This window comes from Vombatus ursinus, unplaced genomic scaffold (genome assembly GCF_900497805.2).
Source record: "Vombatus ursinus unplaced genomic scaffold, bare-nosed wombat genome assembly UNPS02007822.1, whole genome shotgun sequence".
NCBI lineage: Eukaryota > Metazoa > Chordata > Mammalia > Diprotodontia > Vombatidae > Vombatus > Vombatus ursinus.
The window spans coordinates 150,098-160,721 of NW_020947600.1; the positions used below are offsets into that span (position 1 = coordinate 150,098).

Genomic DNA, 10,624 nt, shown 5'->3' on the forward strand with positions numbered 1-10,624 from the left:
GGATACTACTTTCAGTTTTCTAGGTTGGCCAATGCCCTGGAAATATATAAGCATTTTATTAATGATGTCCTCACTGACTTTCTGAATCAATTTGTCTTGACTTTCTTGATTTACTTTTGAATTTTCATACCATAAACAGAAAATAAGGTTACTCCGTAGGTGATATGTCATCTGTGATGGGTCACTTTTTCTTCTTTGGAGAGACATTCCTTCTATTAGTTTCTGGTAATATTACTTGGATATATTTTAAGGCTAGATAGACTAAAATGGATTGAGAATATATCTAGACCATAATGGATTATCTGGCCTGGCCCACAAAGAAAACCTGGGGGGCTCCTTGGGACTGCAAATATTGATTAGTGTTATTTATTAGGAACCCTTGACCTGAATTTTATAAAACCTGATGAAATTTTACTGGGAACTAGAACCAGAACAGATTTCAGGTAGCTTGTGTGTGGAGGTAGATGTATAATTATAAACACTGGGACAGTACATATGAAAAGAATTATAAAGGAAGAGGTGGATTTGAACCCAGAAACCATCTATATTCTTAGCCATCTACATCATAGACTTGGTTCTGAGTAGGGCTAGGTTTTATAACAGAGCTGCAACAATCCTTAAGTTATATGAAAATGTCTTCTGTGGACTATTTCTATAGATATATTGATATAGGTACAGCACATATCTATGTCTATTTGGGCATCCATCTGTCTATCCATTTATCTAGTTAAATTACATAGACCTTTGGCAAAGATAGTGTTAAAGGGCCAGCATTTATGGGGAAAATTTAAAGGATATTCCATAGAAGATTAGGAACTCAACTGATCTTTACAGCAGTATACTATATTCACAGGCTACTAATTAATTTGAAAGACTTAACCAAGAAACCAAAGTCTTTGATACTATACCATATTTATGTAGTGGAATTAGGTACTGTACCTGTCTTTGGTCAAATTGGCCTATGACAATATGATGCATTCAGCATTGTAGTGATCCCTATTCCAGGTCACATATGGGTATTTCTCAAGCCTCTGCCTGGGAGATATTTTGGGGATGTATCAATTATCTGCCTTGATAACATAAGAATAGCATTCACTGGTGGAACTCTGTGCATCACAATAAGCCTTCACCTCATTACGTGAGCACACCTGACAAGAGGGGAATGAATAGCATAGTGTGATGGCTAATGTGTTGCTCTTGGAGCCAGGAGGATCTGGTTTCAAATCTCATGCCTAAAACTCACTAGCTCTGTTGCCATGGGAAAACTACTTAATTTCTCTGAGCTTCAGTTTCCTAATCTGTAAAAATCAGGAAATTGGACTCTTTGTTCTCTTAAAACTCTAATTCTATGATTTTAGAGCATAGAGTTTGTGTTGCCATGCAGGAACCAGGAAACCTGGCATGGTGAGTCATTATGAAGTTAGAGCAATAGGCCCCCTGGTCCCTCATTAAGCATTGTATAGCACACTAGAATTAAGAGACGTTGGGAAAGGCTTCCTGTAGAAGGCAGGATTTTAGTTGGGACTTAAAGGATGCCAAGAGAAAGAAATGCCTTCTTTCACCTGTTGAATTCCTTTAAAAATTAAACAAAATGGCACTTCCCCCAGGAAGTCTTTCCTGATCATCCCCTGTTGGTAATGACTTTCCCCTTACTATCTCACTTAGTCACCAATTTTACTCATTTCTCATGCACTTATCATGAATTACTAGGAATTATAGTTATCTTTGTATGATGCTTAACATCCTACTAGGGTGGTAAGTTCCATGAAGTTAGAGATTGATCTCCACTTGACTTCTACTTTGTATCTCTCCTATACTGTTCTTCATACTGCAAGGGCTTCATCAATGTTTGTTGAATGGATGAAAGGTTAATAGATTTTTAGGGGTGGAAGAGACCTCTTTAAACAGACTCAGGGAGGTTAAGTTAGGTGCTGATTTTCACATGACCACAAAGTATCAGGGATGGGATTTGTACCCAGATTTTCCTGATTCCAAGTCCAGTACTCTCTTTGCTGTATGATGTGGCCTCTCTGAATATTTCTTTATTTGTTCTTGCCTCCTTTTAAATTTTTTATTTATTTTATTTTATTTTGTTTTATTTTATTTTATTTTATCTTTTTAGGGATTGAATTAGCTGACTGACTAAAAACGCTTGTGGAAAAGACTTTGACTGCTATACCCTATGAAGAGACAGCCAGGGCTGGTCTGTGAAAAACATGATCCTTGGGGATGGCTCACTGAGAATTGGGAGCATTTCCTCCTTATTTTCTTCCCTTGGAGGGTTTCCAAGTGTGCACATTCATGAAAGGTTGATCGCATTTGTCTATATGCTCAGAGGTTGAGTATCTTTGCAGCTGTACTTCGTGTGTGCATGTGCATAATTTCAATAAAGAGTTTTCTTGTGGATTTGTATTATTTTTACTTTAAACTTCCAATATGTTTGTTTTTGGTTCTGTTATTTCAAAGCTGTATAAACATTGCATTCAGGGGCCTTCAAATCAGACGGCTTGCTTATAGTAGATATCCTTGATGAAAAGCTGGGCAAGCTTCTTCAGAGGAGGGGGTGGTAAATTTCACTGGTAAGGCTGTTGGTGCTGGGCTGACTTACCAGGTTTCAAACAAGGATTCATTAGCAAGTTAAAGGCTCCAGGGAATTAATATTTTGTGTCTGGAATGGAGAACAAGTCCACAATTCACTGATCGGGAAAAATTGAATTAGTTTCTCACTACGCCATGCCAATCAATGCTAGGTAATTTCAGATGATAAAGCTAATAATAAGAGATGCAGCATAATGTAATGTAGAGCTTTTTTGCCATTATTTATTTATTTATTTTGATATCATGGTATCACCTCTTTGTTAGTCTAGTGAAGTCTATGGACCCCTTCTTTTGGGGGAGGGGGAAACAATAGAATTACAAATGAAACTAATTATATGGAAATATAATTATTAAAATATAAAAAAACCCTAAATCCATAGACCCCACATTAGGAACTTCTGGTATAGTGGATAGCAAGGCAGTCTAAAAGGAAAGAATACCTGGGTTCAAGTTCTATCTCTGACATATACTGACTGTGTGAAAAGAACACCTCACTTAACCGCTCAGTGCTCTGGGAAATTCTCTAAGAATGTAAATTGCAGAGGAGGTACTGATCTTCAAGGGTAAATGGATTTTTCCAGTGGGGAGGGTTTAAAAAAATTAAATTTGATTTTTAAAAAAATTAACCTTCTTCCCCCAATTCACTACACAAATTGAGAATGAAAACAAAGTCCCTGTTACAAACATGTAGTCAAGCAAAACAAATTTCTGAATTGGCTGTGTTAAAAAACATTCATCTTCCCTTTGAGTCCCTATCTTCTCTTTCAGGAGGTGGCTAGCCTGTTTCACCATGAGTCCTTTAGAATCAAGATTGGTCATTATGCTGATCAGTGTTCTTGGGTCTATCAAAGTTGTTTGTCTTTACAACAATGTTGTCATTGTATAAATTATTATCCTGGTCCTGCTCACTTCATTCTGCACTAGTGCATGCAAATCTCTCCAGATTTCTCTGAAACCATGTCCTTCACCATTTCTCATAGTATAATAGTCTTGTATTAACATAGCTTGTTCAGCCATTCCCCAAGTGATGGGTACCCTTTAAGCTTCTAATTCTTTGTCACCACAAGAAAGTTATAAGTAGTTTTGTATATCCTCATTCAGAGTTTGCTTTGCTTAGGACTAATCCCTAATGTATGCTCATTCTTGTTCCTTCTTTTTCCTTCATACCTTTCCCTCCTGCTCCTATTTGGTGAAATGTATTCTATACCCAACTCGTGCGTGTATGCGTGTGTGCATGTGCTCATGTGTGCATGTGTGTGTGTGTGTGTGTGTGTGTGTGTGTGTATTCTTACCTCCTTTGATCAGTTCATATGAAACTGAGGTTCAAGTGTCAGCCACTTCCTCACTTCTTCCTTATTTGTGTAGTGAAGACTGTCGCCCACGTATATCATGGGGTATTATGTGTGGCTCACAGAAGGCCAGAATATTTTCATCTCTAGCATCTCTTCTCCCTCTCTTCTCATTATTCTCCAAGGGAGACTTTAGTTTCTGCCAGAAGGGGAAGCAGCAGGTTGGGGCCAGAAACTTGGCTATTCTGATTTCTTCAAAGAAAAAGGATCCTGGGCTAGAATTAAATATATTTGCCATCTTAATTATTGCTAGTCTAAGGGATGTGGTTTTTCAGATTCAAGCTAAACTGACCACTGTTTCTTAATTGGGAAAGAAGGATGCCAACTTCATATCTAATGCTTGACTTCCTTGACAGATAGAGAATAGTGAAAAAAAATCCATTTATGCAAGTCAATAGCAAGACAGAAACTAGAGAAAATATACATAAGAGAATATGTACTAGACAATATAGAGTGCATTGGAAGCAAGGAAACTCAGTTTAACCAAGACGGGTTAAACTGATCTTACCCAAGGTGAAATGCTCTCAAGTCTCTAGTTTAACAAGCTGGCAATAGGGACATGATGGAAACTGCCAACTCCTCTCATGTTGCCTCTTCCCAGAGTTTTATTTTCCCTTCAGTGATCTGAAGTGGGGTTGGCATCATGCATCTTCTCTATCAAAGCTGGAAACCAGAAGCACTCAAAGTGACTATAGAGCCAAAAGAGAATGAAATTCTCCTCTTTCCTGCTCTTGACAATTCCACCCTGACCCTCCTGTAGTGTGGGGCCATTGATCTTCACCAGTGAGGAGAGAGTCCCATCCCAATGGCCTTTGGGACTTGGGTTATGTTCAAATAAACTTTCACTTGCACACCTGATTTTGTGAGATAATTTTCCTTAGCCAGCCTTTCCCTTTCCTCTTCTCCTCCTTTTCCACTCTTCTAAGATCATTGACAATAGAATCACAACCAAGTCTTTTGTCCAATTATACTAACTCTATGACCCCTGATGATAATAGGGTTTAGAGGCATCACTTATGTCATCCCTCCGTATTAAAATATAAATAGTTCTTCCTCAGGTAGTCCCTTATGATCATTTATGTTTACCTTTTTATGTTTCTTTTAATTCTGTGTTTGAACTTCAAAGTTTCTATGAGGCTTTGTTTTTTTTTTTAATCAGGAATTCTTGGAAGTTCTCTATTTTATTAAAGGTCTTCCACCCCCACCCCTCGGTAGGATTATACTCAGTTTTTTTCTGGGTAACTGTGAGGTTTTTTTCACACTGATGAAATCTCAGCTCTTTAAAATAAATTGACTCTGAAGACAAAGCAAAGATAATCCTTAGCAATAACCCTGAAGATTTTATTTCTAAAAGGAATATTTCAATGGGTTGTCATTTCTGCTTCCACTTGGAAATACTTTAACATGAAAAGGAAAAAATAGAAAAAGAGGGAAGAGATGATTTGATGTTCCTCTTCCTGGAGAGGAGCAGCTTTCTATCCATTGCTTCTCATAAAGAAGGCAAAGAACCATGGTGGTTTCCATCTTCCAGGAGCAGAAATGCAAGACAGAAAGAACAGAGCCAGAAAAGAAAAAAAGCAAAAACCAAAAAACAAAAAACCAAAAACAAAAAACATTCTGCTCTTGTTTGTCCAGTAGAAAAAGAAAATGGCATAACCGGAGTAAGGCTCCTCAGGTCAACAAGACGATAAATGAGATCATTGGAGCCAATGCCTCTAAGGCCCTGTCTTAACAGAGAATGAAAGTATTCTGAAGCTATGTAACTTTTAAACCCTACCTACTATTTCCAGTCCGGTAAGGTCATATACTAGAGTCTTTGCTTCTGTTTAGCATCTCATCTGCATTCTCCAGGTGCTTCCAGACCTGAAGGTTAGTGACTCCCTTTTCCATGAGATAAGTCAGTTGTGAATCAAAGGGTCCTTTCTCAGAAATCTCGCTTTTCAGTTCAGTTAATATAATTCACTGGAACCCACTTATTGTTCTGACTGGACTCCAGCAGGGATGAGTTTTTCTGAACTTCATTCTAAACAACTGGAGAATAATTGTGTTCACTGTGATTATAATATTGGCAAGAATAGTTCAGCAGGCAGGTGCTTAATGTTAAATAAATTGATTTGTGAGGGCTGAGGGGAAGGACACCAACAGCTGGGGGGTACCTAGGAAACCTTTCTAGAAGAGTTGGCATTTGGAGGTTGAGTAGGTATTCAGTAATCAAAGAAGACATCTTAGTATAGGAAAGAGTGTAAATGAAGTCAGTAAGGTGTGAGGGTATGATGTTATTTGGAAAGCAGGGTAGTCCGATTTGACTGGAGGGTAAGAACATGAGACAACGTTGTAAAAATATGCTTATAAAGGTTAAGAAGGGCCTTGAATCACAAGCAGTGAATCTGAATATTTCTCAATACAAGGGAGCCACTGCAGATTTTTTAGTACAATGATATTACCAACACTATGTGTAAGAAAAATGATCCCAGCAGTGGTATGCAGGATAGACTGGGTGGGGAAGAAAACACGGGCTGTGGGTAGGAGGTCTCTACCTCAAAGAAGTTAAAAAAAGAGGAAAAGGAGCTCCATGTAAAAAAAGACTTATAGCAGTGTGTGTGTGTGTGTGTGTGGTGGCAAAGAACTGGAAACTAAGGGGGTGTTCATCAATCTGGAAATGGCAACAAATTATGGAATATAAAAGTAATGGAACATTATTGGGCTACAAGAGATGATGAAAAGGACAATTTCAGAAAAACCTGGGAAGACTTGTATAATAATTGAAGAGTAAAGTGAGCAGAACTGGGAGAACAATTCAGTAACACTAACATTATAAAAATGAAGAACTTGGAAAGACTTAAGAACTCTGATCAATACAATACTCAATCATGATTCTAGATGACTAATGGTGAAACATGCTACTCACCTTCTGACATGGAGGTGATAGATCAAGGTGTAGAGTGGGACATGTATTTTTTGGATATGGCCATATAAGGATTTGTTTTGCTTGAATATGCATATTTGTTACAAAGTTTTTGATTTGATTTTATATTTAGTAGAGGGCAGAATAAAGAGGGAGAGTAGATAGATTGTTAAAATAAAAAAATAAGTTAAATAAATATAGTCAAGGAAGATGAATATGAGAGTTATTATAGAGAAAAAATCAGCAGGATTTGGTGACTGGATATGAGGTAAGGGTCAAGGAAGACTCAGAGATCACTCTGTGATTGTGAATGTGACCCATGACTTACAATGTCAGATCACATTGACCAGGTTCAAATTTTAGGGAGGTTGTCAATAATAATGCAATAATGGGTCACCCCTCCCGTTCAGGGTATCCTCCTAGGATCATCAGAAATACGACTTGTGCCTCTTTAAGGTGCCTACTCCCTGCCCATCTGTGACCCCTGAAAACATTAAGGCTTATTGCTTAACAATAAAAGAACAGTCCTATTAAAAGAGCAATAACAAGACAAGGAAATAGAATGTCCCCCTCTCATCGATGTCCAGGCACTGTCCCCATCTACTCCTGGTCTGTTCCTTTGTTATAATCTGACCATTCATGAATAGATTTGAAAGCCTCAGTATCTTTCTCATGTCCGCTTGCCTCCGTGTCACTGTTACTGCTGTACTGCTGCCATTTTTGCTGGGCTGGATGCCTTGGAATCATCTTAGTCTATATTCCATACATCTTCTGGCTTACCACTCTATGCATAGATTCCATATCTTTATAGTGTAGTAACTTTTAGCTGGCGGGCTCCCATGCCCCTCATGGCCACCTGGCTCTTTAAGGGCACTGGAGTTGCCAGCAGCTTCATATGCCTTGCTTTCAGCTTGCCAAGAGCTGCCTCTGGCAAAACAGAAAGCACATCCCTTTGGCTATGGGAGAGGGATGACATGCCTTTCACTATCAAAGAGGAAGCACACATTCTTTTTCCACTAACTTCCAGCCTGGCAAAGGTCACACACAGAGCTCTGTGTGTCACAATTCCTAGTCCTTGCTATATTATTATGGGACAAAGGATGAATGATCATGAACAGAAAGAGTGAAATCATGAGGATGATGCTAACATATTTTGCCAGGCTTTGGGCTGGTTGACTTTGAGACAGTAGTGGGAAATTCCACTGTTACTGGAAATGTAAATCTAGGTGCTCGGGAGAATCGTCATGATTATGGCTATGTATCTGGGGCTCATTATCCAAGATGTACTACTCACTATGGTCATGAATGAGATTGCCAAGGGTGAAAAGACGGGAAGATAAGAGTCAAAGAGAGAACCTTGACTGAACAGCCATATTAAGGCTCCAGGAAGAGAATGAAGAGACAGCAAAGAAAGTAGAGGAAAATAGAGTTAGGAAGAAAACCAGGAGAGTATAGTATCTTTGAACCTGGGTTGGGGGAGTATCCAATAGGACAGAGTGGTCAACAGGGTTCAAAACCACCTAGAAGTGAGGCTTCCCTGAGGGCTACTGAGTTTGAAGATTAGAGATATTGATGAACTTAGAGCAGTTTCAGTCAAGCGATGGGGGCAGAAATTGAAAGATTTCTGATTGAAAGAGCCAACTTAAAGAGACACTGGGAAGTACAAATATAGTGTGAAGGCCATTTTTTTCCTATGAAGTTTTCAATGAGGGGGAGAAGACAGATGAGATAGTGTTTGGATGGAGTAGAGAGGTTATGGGAAAATTTTTTTTATTATGATAGGGCAGATGGAAAGAGACTAGTGGAGAGTGAAAAGTTGCCAATAAAAGAGATGCTGACTACGGGAGCAAGGTCCTAGAAGGGGTAACAGAGGTAGATAGATTAGTCTTAGTGAGTTGTAGGGCTATTTCATCTTCTTTGCCTGGTAGGATCTAAGGGAAAGAGGGCAATGATGCTGAGAAGTCTTGAGGGCTGAGATTAGGGGAGCTGAGTGAGTTTATACTGTATAATCTCAGTAACATAGCAGGCAAGGTTATCTGCTGTAAGTTTGGGGAATGTGAGTTCACTGGAGAGTTAAAGAAGAGAAGTTTTGAAACATGCACTCTGGGGAATGAGATAAGGAGCTGATAAGGATAATGGGGAAGGATTGTTAAGAGCAACAAAGGTCCAGTTGGGTTGTGTAACATGACTTTGTGGCTGGTAGGAAAATAGTGAAGTGATAGCTCGTAAGGGAGCCTTAATTCCCCCCTCCCCTGCCAAAGAAAACTCATCAAATATAATCAGGAAAATGAATTCAAACATCCTTTTAAAGATATGACTCAAACCAAAAAGAGGCTCTCACACAATGAAAAAACATACTATGAGATAAAAGGAAGCAAAAGTCTCAGAAGAAAACGTACTTTAACATCAAGACAATCATCCAAAATGCAGCTAGAAATTTCTTCAGATGGATATTAAACACATTGAAGAAATGAAAAGAAGAAATGGAATAATCTAAAATATATTGAGAAAAAATAATTAACTTGGTATAGCTAAGTAATGTCAGGACACTAATAATGCTAAAACTCAGTAGTTTAGAAAGATTATTGAAATTCAAACACCAATGAATCAGTATAAATCTAATAGAACTACTGCTGGGTTTAGGGGAGCTGGAGCCCTGAACCCTCTCTTTCACTAAAGGACGCATCTGTTCTATATCCATGCAGACAGTCTAGATTGTGTTCAGTCTTGGGGGAGCCTGACCACCTCTTTTTGGTGAGGCATTTGGGGTTAAGTGACTTGCCCAGGGTCATGCAGCTAGTTAAGTGTCAAGTGTCTGAAGCCAGATTTGAACTCAGGTCCTCCTGACTCCAAGGCCAGAGCTCTATCCGAGCCTGACCACTTAAAAAATTTTTTTTTTAATTTTTAAATTTTTTTCATTTTCAGGCAGCTGGGGTTAAGTGACTTGCCCAGGGCCACACAGCTAGTGTCAAGTGTTTGGTCTGAGGCCAGATTTAAACTCAGGTCCTCTTGTCTCCAGGGCCGGTGCTCTGTCCACTGTGCCACCTAGCTGCCCCACCTGACCACTTTTAAAAAGAGGCCAGATTCCTTTTCTCCTATTCATTACACCCCTGATGTCCTGGGGAGTTACTTAAAACTTGGATTTGGGCCATGTTTCTCCATGGAGGAAGGAGTAGAATATGATTGATACAATATGAATCAGGCATGGGACATCTATTTATTTCCTTTACATATGGGAGATGCTAAAAGATACAGTATGAGCCGATAAGACTTGATCAGCCCCTGGTAAGTTGAAACAACTGTTATACGTTGCTAGGAGGCTGAGTCTTTTTTTTTTTGAAGTTTTTTTTATTGACATTTTCCACTTTTTTAACATTACATAGCATCCCATGTATCCCTCCCTCTTTCCTCCCCAGAGAGCCATCCCATTTAACAAATAGCATTTTTTAAAGAGGAAAAATGAAAGACAGAACAACTGTTTGATACATTGAAAAAGTCCCAAAATATGTGTATGTGTAACATATGTGGACTTGTACCTCCACGATGGGATAGGTTGAGAGCATCTTCTCATCTCTCTTCATTGTTGTTTTATTTGTTCTTTATAATTTTCTCACATTTACTTTTGATTTTTTGGTATGCTGCTCTTTCCATTTATATTCTTGTAGTTACTGTGTGTGTTGTTTTCTTGGCTCCACTTACTTTACTTTGAATAGGTTCATACAAATTTTTCCATGCTTCTCTGTATTCATTACATACATCATTTCTTACAACT

General features: G+C 38.7%; 1 protein-coding gene across 1 annotated transcript in view; it reads left to right on the forward strand.

Annotated features, from left to right (window-relative positions):
- LOC114034000 (ovochymase-2-like) overlaps positions 1 to 2,372 on the forward strand; it is a 51,238-nt gene extending 48,866 nt beyond the window's left edge. Inside the window, exon 21 of the mRNA XM_027849646.1 lies at positions 2,123 to 2,372. Coding sequence (XP_027705447.1) covers positions 2,123 to 2,142 — 20 coding nt within the window. The 3' untranslated portion in view covers positions 2,143 to 2,372. The remainder of the gene's footprint in view (positions 1 to 2,122) is intronic.
- The last annotated feature ends 8,252 nt before the right edge of the window (positions 2,373 to 10,624 follow it).